At 44.0% G+C, this 19,156-nt stretch overlaps 2 protein-coding genes across 6 annotated transcripts in view; one reads left to right on the plus strand and one right to left on the minus strand.

Moving 5' to 3' along the window:
• The window catches only part of CPNE3 (copine 3), a 48,423-nt gene extending 47,135 nt beyond the window's left edge, over window positions 1-1,288 (minus strand). Inside the window, exon 1 of one of the 2 annotated variants that reach the window (XM_005215676.5) lies at window positions 1,199-1,288. The gene's annotated coding sequence lies outside the window, so the exon portion shown is untranslated. 2 annotated transcript variants of the gene reach the window in all.
• A 12,760-nt stretch (window positions 1,289-14,048) lies between these two features.
• The window catches only part of RMDN1 (regulator of microtubule dynamics 1), a 36,455-nt gene continuing 31,347 nt past the window's right edge, over window positions 14,049-19,156 (plus strand). For 2 of the 4 annotated variants that reach the window (XM_010812202.4, XM_059893202.1), the window contains exon 1: window positions 14,049-14,282. In XM_010812202.4, coding sequence (XP_010810504.1) covers window positions 14,154-14,282 — 129 coding nt within the window. In that variant the 5' untranslated portion in view covers window positions 14,049-14,153. Of the gene's footprint in view, window positions 14,283-14,584; window positions 14,689-19,156 lie in introns of all 4 variants that reach the window. The other 2 variants (XM_015474532.3, NM_001037600.2) reach the window with 2 other exon arrangements.

The raw sequence follows: 19,156 nt of genomic DNA on the forward strand, positions 1-19,156 counted from the left end.
TCTTTGCGACCCCATGGACTGTAGCCAGCCAGACTCCTCTGTCCATAGGATTTTTCCTGGCAAGAATACTGGAGTGGGTTGCCATTTCCTTTTCCAGGGAATCATTCCAACGCAGAGATCAAACCCTCCTCTCCTGCATTAGCAGGTGGATTCTCTACCATTGAGTCATCAGAAAAGCCCCAATAATGTTTTTTCACATTAGGCCATAAAGCCTGGGTGCAGAAATCATACAGATCTGAATTTCAGTTCTAATGCTACTACCACTTAATCCTTGTGCAATTTGGAAACTTATGCAATCTGAGTTTCCTCGAGTATGAAACGAAATAGCAATACCACTTAAGCTGATGGTTGTGAGCACTCAGTGAACTAACATATAGGAAAGTTGTCTAGCAGGGTTTGTGCCATCCTGTAACCAGTACTCGGTGCACTCAATGCCACTCTTCCTCCTACCTGATTAGCAGTTACAGAGGCAGCCACGGAAAGATAGTACCGAGGATAAACAGAAAGTGTGGATCACCATCACAGGTAACGTCAGTGATAGGTTTGCTCGGTCTCCCAGAGGTTCTGGTAATGCAAAACAAACCTAACCGCACTTCCTCCACGCCCTCGGTGGTAGTGAGCCCAAAACACTAAACCTTAGAAATTCGAAGCTGGAGCCGGAACTGGAGCCGCTAGGATACGCTTTCCCGCAGCCTCCTGCGTTACCCCCATACGGAGTCACTTTTGTCCACCCCACGATCTGGCAGCTCCCCTGGGGTCCCCCGCTACCGAGGCGCGCCCCGCTCCCCCCGGTACTAGCGAAACACAGAGCGGGCCGCGAGTCCGCGTGTCTCCCCGGGCCGCAAGCCCGCCAACCCCGCCGGAGGAGGCCGTGGGTTCCCGGGCACCAGAGGTCAAGCGCAGGCGGCGCCTTGTAGCCCGGAGCTGAGCCCGGAGCTCCGGCTCCCCCGGAAGACTCCGGGCAACTCTGGCCCTGGGTCGGTCGCCGATCGCCCGTCCAGCGGCTGCAGAGGCCCCATGCGCCCGGCCGAGTCCGGGCCGCGCGGAGCCCCGGATGCGCCCGCAGCGCGAGTGCGGCCCGGCCCAGTCGCGCGGATCCCCGGCTCTCCCGACCTGGCTCCTTCTCCTCTCCAGGGGACCGCTGGGTTCCGGGTGCCCCGCCACACCGGGCCCGAAGCAGAGGAGAGTCCGCACTCACGGCTCGGCCACAGGGATGGGAGTCCCTCCGTAAGGACCCGGCAGGCGGACACCGCACAGTCTCCCAGTCGCCGTGAGTCCAAGGAAACCCGGGGGATCGGCCGAAGGGCGGGGCGGGGCGGAGGGGCGGACCGAGGGGCGGGGCAGGGCCAGGGCTGATGGGCGGGGCCCAGTCGAGGGGCGAGGCCTAGGGGCGGGGTGGAGGGGCGGGGCGAGGGGCGGGGATGATTGGCGAAGCGGGGCGGGGCTGAGGGGCAAGGCGAGGCTGGGGCCGGCCGAGGGACGAGGCGGGGATAGGGGCGGGGCCCGGACGAGGGGCAGGGCGGGGCCCGGTTGAGGGGCGGGGTGGGGCGGGGCTGAGACCGGCTCCGCCCACCTCGGCCACTGCCTGCCGGAAACTGGTTTCTTACTGAAAACCCCTAGGAAACTTCAGGCTTTTAAAGTAAGTTATCCGGTACACCAAAATAAATTCCTGAAAATATAAGAATTTACATTTGAGAAAATTTAGACCGCATTGTGAACCAGGAAAGAATCAGGTTCAGCATGAAAGTAGACAAGTGCTAACTCCTACCCTCTGTTACGTTGAGAAAACTCTTGAGAGTCCCTTGGACTGCAAGGAAATCAAGCCAGTCAATCCTAAAGGAAATCAGTCCTGAATATTCATTGGAAGGACTGATGCTGAAGCTGAAACTCCAACACTTTGGCCACCTGATGCAAAGAACTGACTCATTTGAAAAGACCCTGATGCTGGGAAAGATTGAAGGCAGGAGGAGAAGGGGACGATAGGCGATAAGACGGTTGGATGGCATCACCGACTCAATGGACTTGAGTTTGAGTAAACCCCCGGGAGTTGGTGATGGACAGGGAGGTGTGGCATGCTGCAGTCCATGGGGTTGCGAAGAGTTGGGCACAAATGAGCGACTGAACTGAACTGAACCACTGTTAGAGCGCTTTCAATGTGCACACTATCGGAATTATTTGATATTCTTAATTTCATTCAGTCCTCACAGTTTGTGACGTATTTAGTGCCATTATCCCCATTTTGCAAATTAGAAAAATACGAGTAACTTGAGGTTTGATAGCTAAGTAATTGGCCTACTGCCCGAATTCACAGATTCAAAGTAATCTCTAAGCACCCCACCTAACTGTGACTTGATGCTGCCTGAGTTAAAACAAATTATCAGTATTATGGAAAACATTGCTACATTTGACTGCTTGAAATCTGAACTTCCGCCCAAAAAAAACGGGACAAAGATCAATAGGCAAACATGAGAAAAAAATATTTGCTACAAAACTGACTTTCAAAGAAAGGGTTAGTATCTTAAGTATAAATTGCTTTCAAAAAAATAGAAAAATGGGCAAAGGATAATTTTTTTTAATTACGGAAGATATGGGAAAGTAAATGAAGAAATACAGACTTCTAAACCAGGCTTCTCTTTTAATCCAAAAATATGCAAAGTATAATTGTATCAAAGCAAGTGAAGATTCCTTCCTTTACTCAACACCTCCTGGGTCCTTGTTTCGTGCCAAGCATTGTTCTATAGAGATGGGATAAACTAGCAAAAAAACAGAAGCTTCTATTCTAGAGGGAGAACCTATCATTTTGGTTATTAAAAGAACCAAAATGATTTCAGATAACCATAAGTGCTGTGAGAGAAAAATCGAAATGGAGTAGATATTGCTAAAAGAGCTTCCTAAAATGGAGCCAGGAACCCTTGAGGGAGTGAGACATGCACATCTCAGCTCAGGTGGACTCTTAGTAGGAGCATCTAGACCATCTGCCCAAAATCCATGAGACTCAAGATATTTATCTGACCCTAGTAACAGCTCCCCATTAAGAAGAAATATCTTCTTTTCTGCATCAGAATCAGCCATAATTCTCACCAGACAACTTTAACAACCTCGTAGTATCTCCCTTTATAAGCCCCTGGCTCTCTCTCCAGAAGCACTCTTCTGGTTTTTACCCAAGTCCTTGTCTCCCAAATTGCAATTCCTAAGGCCCTTGAGTAAAGCTCATTGTTGCAACCTTGACATGGATTATTGTTCACATTATTGTACTATGCGGAAAATAATACAGAGTAATGTGATAGAAGCTATGGCAAACCTAGACATTGTGTTGAAAAGCAGAGACATTACTCTGCTGACAAAGTTCCATATAGTAAAGGCTCTGGTCTTCCCAACGGTCACGTACAGTTGTGAGAGCTAGACCGTAAAGACAGAATGCCAAATAATGGACGCCTTCAAACTGTGATGCCGGAAAAGACTCATGAGAGTCCCCTGGACAGCAAGGTGATCAAACCAGTCAGTCTTAAGGGAGATCAACCCTGAATATTCATTGGAAGGACTGATGCTGAAGATGAAGCGCCAGTATTTTGGTCACCTGATGTGAAGAGCCGTCTCATTGGAAAAGTCCCTGATGCTGGGAAGAAATTGAGGGCAGGAGGTAAAGAGGGCTTCAGAGGATGAGATGGCTGGATGGCATCACTGATGCAATGGACGTGAACTTGGGCAAACTCCAGGAGATGGTGAGAGACAGGGAGCCCTGGCGTGCTGCAGTCCATGGGGTCACAAAGATTCAGACATGACTGGATGAATGAACAACAACACAATGTGACAGAAAGGGACTTGAGGATAATGAGAGCCTATTCAGACAGAGAAGGCCTCTCTAAGGTTACAGTATTTTATTTAAAGAGCCAGTCATGTGAAGAGGATCTGAAGGCAGAGGAAAGACAGCAGGGGCAAAGGCAAGTCTAGACTTGGCAAACTGCAGGAACAGAAGCAACCTTTGTGGTTGGAACATAGCAGAAAGGAAAGAGAAGTATCTTATTTTGTTTTTACTAAAAGATTGGTAAAAACAACCTTTATGTTTTGGTTTTTATTCTGTTTTAACAGTAAAGTGAAGGTCCTTGGGTTACCTTAATTTTGTTGCAAGTTTCAAAATTTTCAGAATACATAATATCAATACCAACTTTGATGACCTCTGTCTCCACTACCACTGGGAGCAGAGACAATGAAATGGTTTTGTACTTTTAGTGTCCAATAAGCATTCTCTCATCTAAATGGACAGTGCTGTTGCTGATTAACTTATTTATTCTTCTCAAACTATAGTCTTAATTCCATTCTACTTTTGTACTTATTTATGCGCTCTTTTATTCAACATGTATTGAATGATTATTATGTATCAGGCATAACAAGGTTCTAGAAACAAAGAACAAATAGACATGGGACTAAACACCTGCCGGAGATTTAAAGGGATGAAAAGGGATGCTAAAATGAACGAGAAATACAAAAAAAAAAAAAATATATATATATATATATATATATATGTATTCTTTTGGTGTTCTTCTACTTCACTTGTTATTCCTTCATATATCCTTTGGTTTTTGGTCCTCCTATTCCCAGTTCTTACACTGGAGTGCCCCAGGGTTTAGATCTTGACTTTCCTTTTTTCTATCTTCATCCAAACGTTTAGCTATCTCATCTAGCCTTACAGCTTTGAAATTCATCTATATTCTTTTTAAAAATTATTTATTTATTATGTATTTTGTGTGCATGGCCTTTCTTTAGTTGCTGCGAGTGGGTGCAACTCTTCATTGTAGAACGTGGGCTTCTCATTGTGGTGACTTCTCTTGTTTCGGAACACACGCTCCAGGGCACATGAGCTTCAGTAGTTGCAGCACTCGGCTCAGTAGCTGAGACTTGCAGGATCTAGAATGAGTGTTTAGTAGCTGTGGCACACGGGCTTAGTTGCTCCCAGGCTTGTGGGGTTGAACCCAAGCTCACTGCATTAGCAGGCATATTCTTAACCACTGGGCCACCAGGGAGGTCCTCCATCTATATTGTGAAGTTTACCAAACTTCCAAATCCTGAAACTCTAGATTCCAGCTTTCTACTTTGGGGGTGTATTAGTTATCTACTACTCCATAACAGATTACTCCAAATTTAGGGGCTTGCAATTAAGTAGTCATTTATTATCCTGCTACTGGGCAGGATATACCCTGAGAAAATCATAACTAAAAAAGATACATGTACTCCAGTGTTCATTGCAGCACTATTTATAATAGTCAGGACATGGAAGCAACCTAAATGTCCATCAATAGATGAATGGGTAAAGAAGATATGATATATACATACAATGAACATTCAGTTCAGTTCAGTTCAGTCGCTCAGTTGTGTCCGACTCTTTGCGAGCAGAATATTACTCAGCCATAAAAAGGAGTGAAATTGAGTCATTTGTAATGATGTGGATGAACCCAGACTCTGTCATACAAAATGAAGTAAGTCGGAAAAAGAAAAACAATATACATGGAATCTAGAAAAATAGTGTTGATGACCCTATTTGCAGGGCAGGAATAGAGATACAGACATGCAGCAAGGACTTCTGGACACAGAGAGGGAAAGGGAGGGTAAAATGAATTGAGAGAGTAGCATTGACATATATATCCTATCATGTGTAAAGCAGATTGTTGTACAGCACAGGGAGCTCAGCTTGGTGCTTTGTGATACCAGGAGGGGTCAGATGGGCAGGAAGGAGTGAGGAAGGTCTGAGCAGGAGAGGATATATGTATTCATTTATCTGATTCCCTTTGTTGTACAGCACAAACTAACACAACATTGTAAAGCAATTATACTCCAATAAAAACTTAAATTCAATGAGATATGACTAAGGAAAGAAAAAAGTTATGACCAAACTAGACAGCATATTTAAAAGCAGAGACATTACTTTGCCAACAAAGGTCCATCTAATCAAAGCTATGGTTTTTTGAGTGGTCATGTATGGATGTGAGAGTTGGACTATAAAGAAAGCTGAGCACCGAAGAATTGATGCTTTTGAACTGTGGTGTTGGAGAAGACTCTTGAGAGTACCTTGGACTGCAAGGAGATCCAACCAGTCCATCCTAAAGGAGATCAGTCCTGGGTGGATGGACTGATGTTGAATATGAAACTTCAATACTTTGGCCACCTGATATGAAGAGCTGACTCATTGGAAAAGACCCTGATGCTAGGAAAGCTTGAGGGAAGGAGGAGAAGGGGACAACAGAAGATGAGATAGTTGGATGGCATCACCGACTCGATGGACATGAGTTTGAGTAAACTCCAGGAGTTGGTGATGGACAGGAAGGCCTGGCATGCTGCAGTCCATGGGGTTGCAAAGAGTCGGACACTACTGAGAGACTGAACTGACTGATGACAAAAATAAAGTTGTCATTTATTATATAAATTCTGTGTCTCAGGAACTTCAGAGTGGCTTAGCTCTGTGGTTCTGGCTCATCATCTCTCATGAGAATTGCAGGCAGGTATTCTTCAGGGTTGCAGCTGTCTTCTGGGGCTGGAGGATCCACTTCCAAGATGGCTTGCTTACATGTAACAGTGGTGCACTTTGCTGGTGGGAGACCTCAGCTTCGTTCCCACCGGCCCCTCTCAATAGGGCTGCTTGAGTATCCTACGGCTCCTGGCTTGCCCCAGAGCAAACAATCTAAAAGACCACAACAAAAGCTCAATGAGTTTTATGATTTAGCCTCAGGAGTCATATACAATCACTTTTGCCATATTCCAGTGGTCAAATAAACCAGTCTATATCTAATTTGAAAATGTAACTCAGATGATCATTATATCTACTACTGTGGGCAGGAATCCCTTAGAAGAAATGGAGTAGCCATCATGGTCAACAAGAGTCCGAAATGCAGTACTTGGATGCAATCTCAAAAACGACAGAATGATCTCTGTTCGTTTCCAAGGCAAACCACTCAGTGTCACGGTAATCCAAGCCTATGCCCCAACCAGTAACACTGAAGAAGATGAAGCTGAACGGTTCTATGAAGACCTACAAGACCTTTTAGAACTAACACCCAAAAAAGATGTCCTTTTCATTATAGGGGACTGGAATGCAAAAGTAGGAAGTCAAGAAACACCTGGAGTAACAGGGAAATTTGGCCTTGGAGTATGTAATGAAGCAGGGCAAAGGCTAATAGAGTTTTGCCAAGAAAACACACTGGTCATAACAAACACTCTCTTCCAACAACACAGGAGAAGACGCTACACATGGACATCATCAGATGGTCAACACCAAAATCAGACTGATTTTATTCTTCACAGTCAAAGATGGAGAAAAGGAAAGATATAAGCATCTGAATGCAGAGTTCCAAAGAATAGAAAGAAGAGATAAGAAAGCCTTCCTCAGCGATCAATGCAAAGAAATAGAGGAAAACAACAGAATGGGAAAGACTAGAGATCTCTTCAAGAAAATTAGAGATACCAAGGGAACATTTCATGCAAAGATGGGCACAATAAAGGACAGAAATGGTATGGACCTAATAGAAGCAGAAGATATTAAGAAGAGGTGGGAAGAATACACAGAAGAACTGAACAAAAAAGATCTTCATGACCAAGATAAGCACAATGGTGTGATCACTCACCTAGAGCCAGACATCTTGGAATGTGAAGTCAAGTGGGCCTTAGAAAGCATCACTATGAACAAAGCTAGTGGAGGTGATGGAATTCCAGTTGAGCTATTTCAAATCCTGAAAGATGATGCTGTGAAAGTGCTGCACTCAATATGCCAGCAAATTTGGAAAACTCAGCAGTGGCCACAGGACTGGAAAAGGTCAGTTTTCATTCCAATCCCAAAGAAAGGCAATGCCAAAGAATGCTCAAACTACCGCACAATTGCACTCATCTCACACTTTAGTAAAGTAATGCTCAAGCTTCTCCAAGCCAGGCTTCAGCAATATGTGAACCATGAACTTCCTGATGTTCAAGCTGGTTTTAGAAAAGGCAGAGGAACCAGAGATCAAATTGCCAACATCTGCTGGATCATGGGAAAAGGAAAAGAGTTCCAGAAAAACATCTATTTCTGCTTTATTGACTATGCCAAAGCCTTTGGCTGTGTGGATCACAGTAAACTGTGGAAAATTCTGAAAGAGATGGGAATACCAGACCACCTTACCTGCCTCTTGAGAAACCTATCTGCAGGTGAGGAAGCAACAGTTAGAACTGGACATGGAACAACAGACTGGTTCCAAATAGGAAAGTCAAGGTACATCAAGGCTGTATATTATCACCCTGCTTATTTAACTTATATGCAGAGTACCTCATGAGAAACGCTGGGCTGGAAGAAGCACAAGCTGGAATCAAGATTGCTGGGAGAAATATCAATAACCTCAGATATGCAGATGATACCACCCTTATGGCAGAAAGTGAAGAGGAACTAAAAAGCCTCTTGATGAAAGTGAAAGAGGAGAGTGAAAAAGTTGGCTTAAAGCTCAACATTCAGAAAACAAGGATCATGGCATCTGGTCCCATTACTTCATGGCTAATAGATGGGGAAACAATGGAAACAGAGTCAGACTTTATTTTTTGGGGCTCCAAAATCACCACAGATGGTGATTGCAGCCATGAAATTAAAAGACACTTATTTGTTGGAAGGAAAGTTATGACCAACCTAGATAGCATATTAAAAAGCAGAGCTATTACTTGGCCAACAAAGGTCCATCTAGTCAAGGCTATGGTTTTTCCAGTGGTCATGTATGGATGTGAGAGTCAGATTGTGAAGAAAGCTGAGTGCCGAAGAATTGACGCTTTTGAAGTGTGGTGTTGGAGAAGACTCTTGAGAGTCCCTTGGACTGCAAGGAGATCCAACCAGTCCATCCTAAAGGAGATCAGTCCTGGGTGTTCATTGGAAGGACTGATGTTGAAGCTGAAGCTCCAATACTTTGGCCATCTGATGGGGAGAGCTGACTCATTGGAAAAGATCCTGATGCTGGGAGGGATTGGAGGCAGGAGGAGAAGGGGACGACAGAGGATGAGATGGCTGGATGGCATCACCGACTCAATGGACATGAGTTTGAGTCAACTCCGGGAGTTGGTGGACAGGGAGGCCTGGCGTGCTGTGATTCATGGGGTCATAAAGAGTCAGACACAACTGAGCAACTGAACTGAACTAACTATATCTAATTTGAGATGGAATCCCACAAAGGAGTATATTCAGGAGTTAAGAACCATTGTGGACCATCTTGAAGAGTGGCTAACACAGATGTCTAATAATCATTTCAAATATAAATGTACAAATATACCCTCCTGATCTTCCTTCCAAAATCTGTATCTCCCAGAGTCTTTATCTCAAGTAATGTCAGCTGTTTGGGCCAAAACATTTGGAGAAATCTTTGCCTTTGTCAGATCCCACCTCATCTGGTCCAGGGTGTTGGCTAATTCTATCAACTCTGCCTTCAAATTACGTCTGGCTTCTGACTATTTTCCAGCCTAGTCCAAGTCACCACAATTTCTTTCTAGATTACAGTAAATCCTAGTAACTGCTTCCTTACCAGCTCCCCTAGTCTGTTTTCAAAACTGTCAGAAGAATCTAATTAAAATGTAAATTAGACTGTGTCGTGTGTGTGTGTGTGTGTGTGTGTGTGTGTGTGTGTGCTCAGTCATGTCCAACTCTTTGCAACCCAATGAACTGCAGCCCACAAGGGGTCCTCTGTCCATGGAATTTTCCAGGCGATAATACTGGAGCAGGTTGCCATTTCCTACTCCAGGGGATCTTCCTGACCCAGAGGTAGAACCTGCATCTTCCCCATTGTCAAACAGATTCTTTACCACTGAGACACCTGGAAAGCCTGTGTCACATACAATCATACAAAGAAAAAAAGGGAAAACACTTACAATGGTTTATGAGGTCCTACATTACTTGGTCCCCATCTCTTCTCTGACCTTATCTCTTCTTAATACTCTCCTCCTTGCTCATTCAATTTAGAGTGCTAGTTAGTTAGTTTTAATCACACAGTTGTGTTGACTCTTTAGGACTTCTGGACTCTACCACACGAGGCTCCTCTGTCATGGAATTCTCCAGGCAAGAATACTGGAATGGGTTGTCATTTCCTCTTCCAGGGGATCTTCCTGACTCAGGGATCAAACCTGGGTCTTCTGCATTGCAGGCAGATTCTTTACCATCTGAGCCACCAGGGAAGCCCTTATGTTCAGAGAAAATGTCGCTTGACTTCCTAATTCAGGCCTTTGCACTTTCATTTCCCCCCACATGATATGCTCTGCCCCCATATATCTTCAATGACTCATTCCCCCTTCTCACTCAGTGATTTCTTCTGTGGCCACCAACCTATTTAAAACTGTAATGCCTACAAAGAAGCATACCTATACCCCTTCCTGCTTATCTTCCTTTTCAGCATTTAGCACTGTCTCATATCTTTGGAGAAGGCAATGGCCACCCACTCCAGTATTCTTGCCTGGAGAATCCCATGGTCAGAGGAGCCAGGTGGGCTATAGTCCATGGGGTTGCAAAGAGTCAGACACGACTGAGCGACTAACACACACATTATATCTTTTATTATCTATCATATCTTTTATCTTGTTTACTATCTCTTCCCAGCTGAAACATATACTCCACTAAGAATTACTCATTCAGCCTAGAAGAATATCAGGCATACTATGCTGCTTCTAAGTTGCTTCAGTCGTGTCCGACTCTGTGCGACTGCATAGATGGCAGCCCACCAGGCTCCCCTGTCCCTGGGATTCTCCAGGCAAGAACACTGGAGTGGGTTGCCATTTCCTTCTCCAGTGCATGAAAGTGAAAAGTGAAAGGGAAGTCACTCAGTCGTGTCTGACTCTTGGTGACCCCATGGACTGTAGCCCACCAGGTTCCTCCATCCATGGGATTTTCCAGGCAAGAGTACTGGAGTGGGGTGCCATTGACTTCTCCCAGGCATACTATAGCAGAGCAAAATATATTTGTTTAAGGAGTGAAGAAATTGTGTCAGGCCCTATTATATGCAAAAATCTGACACATCATTGAGGTTACAGTATAGTGAAGGCACATATTATTGATTCTTATCACTGTTATCTTTAAAATTTATTCCAGATTGACAAATAATCACAAATATATAAAATAAATTATGAAATGTGCTTAGAGTCATAAAGAAAATGAAAATATACTAAGGGGAATCAAGAAAATTTTCTCTGAGGAAGTAACATTTGGACAGAGAGTTGAAAGATGAATAGGAATTACCTAGGTAAGGAATAGTGGAGTGTGATCAGGGGACAGGGGAGGGTGACAAGGAAGTAAATAGAATGGGAAGGAATCCTGACAGAAAAAATATCACAGAGGGAAATCTGAGGCTCACGGGAGGTAAGCAAAGATACTGTCCCTGGAGCCAAGAGAGAAATATCACAGACTTGAGGAGACTAAAGAAACAGGACTTAAACACAACAAGTAATCAGGATTTTATCTGAGTTGGGGAAAATTGTTACTATGAAGGAAAGCATTGGGACAATAAGCATACCTTGTATATTAAACAATAATATTCTGTCAACTTTGATTTCCTGAATTTGATCATTGTACTGGGACTAAACTGCAACGCAGGAGACACCAGTTTGATTCCTGGGTGGGGAAGATCTGCTGGTGAAGGGATAAGCTACCCACTCCAGTATTATTGAGCTTCCCTGGTAGCTCAGATGGTAAAGAGTCTGCCTGTAATGTGGGTGACCTGGGTTCGATCCCTGGGTTGGGAAGATCCCCTGGAGAAGGGAAAGGCTACCCACTCCAGTATTCTGGCCTGGGGAATTCCATGGACTGTATAGTCTATGAGGTTGCAAAGAGTCAGAAACAACTGAGCGACCTTCACTTCACTAGGACTAAATAAGAGAATGTCCTTGTTTCTGGGCTTGAAGAGTCATGATATGTGTAATCTACTCTTAACAAGTTCAATAATAGAAAATAATAACAGGAATAAAATATACATGTTATATGTATGATACTTAAAGATAATGTGACAAAATGTTAATCATGGATGAATTTAGGTGAAGAAAATATGAGATTTCTTGCAACTTTTCTAAGGATCTAAAAATAATGGATGGCAAAGAATATATCAGATTTCTTGCAACTTTTCTAAGGATCTAGATTTTTTTTTTCAAAATAAAAAATTTAATTAAAATTTTAACTCTGGTTTAAATATCAGAAAGTCAATCTCAGGATTATGATGCCATTCAGTGGTAAAAACCTATTATTCAGCAATATTGAGAAAGCTACCAGTAGAAATTTTTTTTAAAGAGAAAGTAAATTGTGAAAAGGACCTGTATATCTTTTACAAAATGCTTTAAAAATAAACACAATAGGGATATCACTGATATAATCCTGAAGAAATGTGGTTGATCAACCGGTGGAAGGAGAAATCCCATAGACGAAGCTTTGAACTTGTTGTTGGAAGACATGAATTCAACTCTTCTACCAATATTTACTGGTCTTTCCTGATGGCTCCATGATAAACAATCCGCCTGCCAATGCAGGAGACACAGGAGATGGGCGTTGGATCCTTGGGTTGGGAAAATCCCCTAGAGGGGGGAAATGGCAACCCACTCCAGTATTCTTGCCTGAAAAACCTCATGGACAGGGGAGCCTGGCGGGTTACAGTCCATGGGGTCGCAAAGAGTTGGACAGGACTGAGCAATGACCAATCAATACTTACCAGCTATGTATCCTTGAATAATAAAACTCTTTAAGCTATAGTTCACTTGTTTATTAATTTTGGATACCACTTCACAATGTAGTTGGGAAGATCAAATGAAATGAAAGTGTGTGTTAATTCACTACATAGTATTAAGAGTACTATATAAGTGTAACCTAATTAAAAAACAAAACTGTAACTATCTTCCCTTATTGGCCATAAAAATTTTTCATGTAATCCATTTACTAGGTTTTCAGCCTGTATTTTCTCTCACATCAACTCTGAGGTAGGTTCAAAACCTCTTCTTTCCCTTCAAAAGAATTCTAGTCCAGTGAGAAGCAAGGCCCACAGTACTGAATACTTTGAGGGTAAGCCAGGGGTTTCATACCATACAATCCAAAGCATATAACAGCTGTCAACCTTCTGCCCAAAGGCTTCCTCTTTCTAGTCCTTCTTACTGCATCAGTTTTGGCAGGTCATTGTTTATTCGGCTAAGCCCCTTGTTAGGTGAAGATTGTGGACTTGTAGTTGCAACATGCGGGATCAGTTCCCTCACCAGGGATGGAACCCAGGCCCTCTAAGTTGAAAGTATGGAGTCTTAGCCACTGGACCAGGAGGGAAGTCCCTAGGCTGGTCATTGTCTCTGACTTCTCTCTGACATCCTCCTCCTCCTTCATTCTTTCCTTTACATAGAATAGTTTAATCCTCCCAAGCATTTATTTCCTTAACGGACCCTCCAGTACCAGCATTCTCCCCACCTCTGGAGGCAGCAGAGAATTTTTTTTTTTTTTTTAAAGCATTTTGTATTTGCATACATAAATTACTCTTGAGAGTCCCTTGGACTGCAAGGAGATCCAACCAGTCCATTCTGAAGGAGATCAGCCCTGGGATTTCTTTGGAAGGAATGATGCTAAAGCTGAAACTCCAGTACTTTGGCCACCTCATGCGAAGAGTTGACTCATTGGAAAAGACTCTGATGCTGGGAGGGATTGGGGGCAGGAGGAGAAGGGGACGACAGAGGATGAGATGGTTGGATGGCATCACTGACTCGATGGACGTGAGTCTCAGTGAAGTCCGGGAGTTGGTGATGGACAGGGAGGCCTGGCGTGCTGCGATTCATGGGGTCACAAAGAGTCGGACACGACTGAGCGACTGATCTGACGTAAATTACGGAATGCTGATCTGCCCTTGTGCCAAAGCCAAGACAAACTCCTAGGATGGGTAGAAGTCTGCAGCCAGAAAGTCGCTATCTTCCGGGCCGCGTCCCAGCGGGCGCAGGGGAGAGTAGCCACTACGTCCCACCTAATGGGGCATTGCCCGCCCGCGGACGTAGTGCGCCGGAAGCTGCCGCGCGGTACCGGAAGCGGGGGTGAAACCGGAAGCGGACGTGAAACCGGAAGTGGGCAGGCGCGACTCCCTCTGGAGAGACGGAACGCCTTTAGCTCTGCCCCGCTCCTTGCGGCTGAAGAGGTGAAAAGTCAGCACTGAGAGTTATACGACATGGCGCTAGCCGTGCGCTTTTGGTGCCTTTTCCCTGTGGGACGTAGCGCCGCCTGGGGACTTAGACTTCCGGCAGGTGCTGCCGGCAGCCGGGGGCAGCGCGTTCCTTGGCGACTCGGCGCCTCTGAGGTACCTTCGCTGCCCCAGCTCTCCCGCTTTCCTCCCCTAGCGACCGTTCTCCGGCGGCGCCTTCCTTCTTGAGGCCCGGGGGCCCCGCGTCGCCTTAGGGTGCGTGGGGAGCTGAGGAAGGACCTCAGGGCCGTGCGCCTGGAGCACTCCCGTGACCGCGAGGGATGTAGGTCCTCTCCTTTGCGCAAGCCTGCTTTCCTTTCTGAAAACCGGGGTTGGAGGAGGAGCGAGGGCCCGGGAGAACCTGCTCCTGCCTGTGGGGAGAAAGCCCTTGACCGCCCTGAGATGCTTTTCCCTTTCAGTGATGGCCCGATACAGTGACGGCTCCTGAGGCTGTCAGTCTGTCGTACCTGGGAAAGCTTGCGGTGTGAAAAGAAAATTCCTGCGACTCAGACTTTTTTGCTATGTAGGTTTAAAAAATTATTTTCTAGTTTCTTGCTTCATCTGCATAATGTAAGGAAGGATGTTGGGATAGACTGTCATCCCAGTTTTGGCATTTCTGTTAGACTGATTGGTCTTGGTTTGTGTAATCTGTGAAACAGGGTGGAAGGGCGAGGTTGCGCTTTGGGTATGTATCGTTTGAACTAGAGGCTTCATTATTTTAAACACACATTTTTAATTTCCTGCTATGTTCAGAGTTCTGGGGTGAGGGAGGGATGAATGACCGTAAGGATAGATCCCTTTCCTTGTCAGAGCTTATAGCCACATGAGTTGATGTTTCATGATGTGAACAGAGGAATGGGAGGAGTATTCAGTTCAGTTCAGTCGCTCAGTCCTGCCCGTCTCTTTGCAACACCATGAACCACAGCATGCCAGGCCTCCCTGTCCATCACCAACTCCCAGAGTCCACCCAAACCCATGTCCATCGAGTTGATGATGCCATCCAACGATCCCATCCTCCATTGTCCCCTTCTCCTGCCCTCAATCTTTCCCAGCATCAGGGTCTTTTCCAATGAGTCAGCTCTTCGCATCACGTGGCCAAAGTATTGGAGCTTCAGCTTCAACATCAGTCCTTCCAGTGAACACCCAGGACTGATCTCCTTTAGGATGGATTGGTTGGATCTCTTTGCAGTCCAAGGGAGTCTCAAGAGTCTTCTCCAACACCACAGTTCAAAAGCATCAATTTTTCGACGCTCAGCTTTCTTTATAGTCCAATTCTTACATCCATACATGACCACTGGAAAAACCATAGCCTTGACTAGACAACCCTTGTTGGCAAAGTGATGTCTCTGCTTTTTAATATGTTGTCTAGGTTGGTCATAACTTTCCTTCCAAGGAGTAAGCGTCTTTTAATTTCATGGCTGCAGTCACCATCTGCAGTGATTTTGGAGCCCCCAAAAATAAAGTCTGACACTGGTTCCACTGCTTCCCCATCTATTTCCCATGAAGTGATGGGACCGGATGCCATGATCTTCGTTTTCTGAATGTTGAGCTTTAAGCCAATTTTTTCACTGTCCACTTTCCCTTTCATCAGGAGGTGTATTAAGTATGACATTAGCCTCAAGTTTCCAAATTAGAGCTTTGGGGAGTTAAAAATTCCATTTTAGTGAAATGATCATAGTTTAGATAATAACAGCTAACATTTGTTGAACCATTACTATAACCAGGCATTATATGTTAAATATTACCTGATTTGTTTACTGAAATGTTTCCATGAACCTTATGAATTAAGAACGGCTATATCGTGTCTTTTTGATAATGGCCATCCTAATGGGTGTGAGGTGAGATTTCATTATGGTTTTAATCTGCTTCCCCCCCGGTGATTAGTGATGTTGAGTACCGTTTCATGTACCTGTTGGCTGTCTTTAAATCTTTGGGAAAATGTCTCTTCAGATCCTCTGCTCATTTTTTTTTTTAATGCATGATTTTTTGTTTGCTGTTGCATTGTATGAGTTCTTAATATATTTTAGTTGCTAACCCCCTATCAGATATATGATTTGCAAATATTTTTTCCTTTTCACTAGGTTGCTTTTGAAGAAAGTAGGGAAAACCACTAGACCATTCAGGTATGACCTAAATCAAATCCCTTATGATTATACAGTGGAAGTGACAAATAGATTTAAGGGACTAGATCTGATAGATAGAGTGCCTGATGAACTATGGACTGAGGTTCATGACATTGTACAGGAGACAGGGATCAAGACCATCCCCATGGAAAAGAAATGCAAAAAAGCAAAATGGCTGTCTGGGGAGACCTTACAAATGGCTGTGAAAAGAAGAGAAGTGAAAAGCAAAGGAGAAAAGGAAAGATATAAACATCTGAATGCAGAGTTCCAAAGAATAGCAAGAAGAGATAAGAAAGTCTTCCTCAGCGATCAGTGCAAAGAAATAGAGGAAAACAACAGAATGGGAAAGACTAGAGATCTCTTCAAGAAAATTAGAGTTATCAACGGAACATTTCATGCAAAGATGGGCTCGATAAAGGACAGAAATGGTATGGACCTAACAGAAGCAGAAAATACTAAAAAGAGGTGGCAAGAATACACAGAAGAACTGTACAAAAAAGATCTTCACGACCCAGATCATCACAATGGTGTGATCACTGACCTAGAGCCAGATATCCTGGAATGTGAAGTCAAGTGGGCCTTAGAAAGCATCACTATGAACAAAGCTAGTGGAGGTGATGGAATTCCAGTTGAGCTATTTCAAATCCTGAAAGATGATGCTGTGAAAGTGCTGCACTCTATGCCAGCAAATTTGGAAAACTCAGCAGTGGCCATAGGACTGGAAAAGGTCAGTTTTCATTCCAATCCCAAAGAAAGGCAATGCCAAAGAATGCTCAAACTACCGCACAATTGCACTCATCTCACACTTTAGTAAAGTAATGCTCAAGCTTCTCCAAGCCAGGCTTCAGCAATACGTGAACCGTGAACTTGCTGATGTTCAAGCTGGTTTTAGAAAAGGCAGAGGAACCAGAGACCAAATTGCCAACATCTGCTGGATCATCGAAAAAGCAAGAGAGTTCCAGAAAAAACATCTATTTCTGCTTTATTGACTATGCCAAAGCCTTTGACTGTGTGGATCACAATAAACTGTGGAAAATTCTGAAAGAGATGGGAATACCAGACCACCTGACCTGCCTCTTGAGAAATTTGTATGCGGGTCAGGAAGCAACAGAACTAGACATGGAACAACAGACTGGTTCCAAATAGGAAAAGGAGTATGTCAAGGCTGTATATTATCACCCTGCTTATTTAACTTATATGCAGAGTACATCATGAGAAATGCTGGACTGGAGGAAGCACAAGCTGGAATCAAGATTTCCAGGAGAAATATCAATAACCTCACATATGCAGATGACACCACCCTTATGTTAGAAAGTGAAGAGGAACTAAAAAGCCTCTTGATGAAGGTGAAAGAGGAGAGTGAAAAAGTTGGCTTAAAACTCAACGTTCAGAAAATGAAGATCATGGCGTCTGGTCTCATCACTTCATGGGAAATAGATGGGGAAACAGTGGAAACAGTGTCAGACTTTATTTTTTGGGGCTCCAGAATCACTACAGATGGTGACTGCAGCCATGAAATTAAAAGACGCTTACTCCTTGGAAGAAATGTTATGACCAACCTAGGTAGCATATTGAAAAGCAGAGACATTACTTTGCCAACAAAGGTCCATCTAGTCAAGGCTATGGTTTTTCCTGTGGTCATGTATGGATGTGAGAGTTGGACTGTGAAGAAAGCTGAGGGCCAAAGAATTGATGCTTTTGAAGTGTGGTGTTGGAGAAGACTCTTGAGAGTCCCTTGGACTGCAAGGAGATCCAACCAGTCCATTCTGAAGGAGATCAGCCCTGGGATTTCTTTGGAAGGAATGATGCTAAAGCTGAAACTCCAGTACTTTGGCCACCTCATGCGAAGAGTTGACTCATTGGAAAAGACTCTGATGCTGGGGGGGATTGGGGGCAGGAGGAGAAGGGGACGACAGAGGATGAGATGGCTGGATGGCATCACTGACTTGATGGACATGAGTCTCGGTGAACTCCGAGAGTTGGTGATGGACAGGGAGGCCTGGCGTGCTGCGATTCACGGGGTCACAAAGAGTCGGACATGACTCAGTTACCGAACTGAACTGAACTGAGGTTGCCTTTTCATTTTGTTCATTGTTTCCTTAGCTGTGCAGAGGTTGTTTTAGTTTGATGAAATCCCACTTATTATTTTTTTTTTTTTTTGCTTTCGTTGTTTTTGGTGTCAAATTCAGTCATAGCCAAAATCAGTGTCATGGAGCTTATCTTTATGTTTCTAGGCGTTTCATGGTTTCAGGTCTTAAAATGAAGTCTTTAATTCATTTTGAGCTCATTTCTGTGTATGGAGTAAGGAAGTGGTCCAGTTTCATTCTTTTGCATGTGGTTGTCCAGTTTTCTCAACACCATGGAGACTATCCTTTCTCCATTATATATTCTTGACGGTAATTAACTGGCAACATAGGCATGGGGTTATCTCCAGGCTCTCAATTCTGTTTCATTGGTCTATATGTCTGTTTTTTATGTGAATACCATACTAGTTTGATCACTAATTTAGTTTGAAATCAGGAAGCATGATGCCTTTGGTTTGCTCTTTTTTCTCTAGATTGTTTTGACTACTTCGAATTTTTTGTAATTCATACAAATTTTAGGATTGTTTGTTCTATTTCTGTGAAAAACACCATTGGAATTTTGATAGGGATTTTATTAAACCTGCAGATTGCTTTGGGTGGTATGGGCCTTTTAACGATATTAATTCCTCTAAACCATGAACGTGGAATGTGTTTCCAGTACACTCTCTTAAGTTTCTTTCATCAGTCATACTTTTCAGTGTACGGGTCTTTTACTTGCTTGGTTAAGTTTATTATTCCTAGGTATTATTCTCTTTGGTGTAATCATAAATGGGATTGTTTTCTT

This window comes from Bos taurus, chromosome 14 (genome assembly GCF_002263795.3).
Source record: "Bos taurus isolate L1 Dominette 01449 registration number 42190680 breed Hereford chromosome 14, ARS-UCD2.0, whole genome shotgun sequence".
NCBI classification, from domain to species: Eukaryota; Metazoa; Chordata; class Mammalia; order Artiodactyla; family Bovidae; genus Bos; species Bos taurus.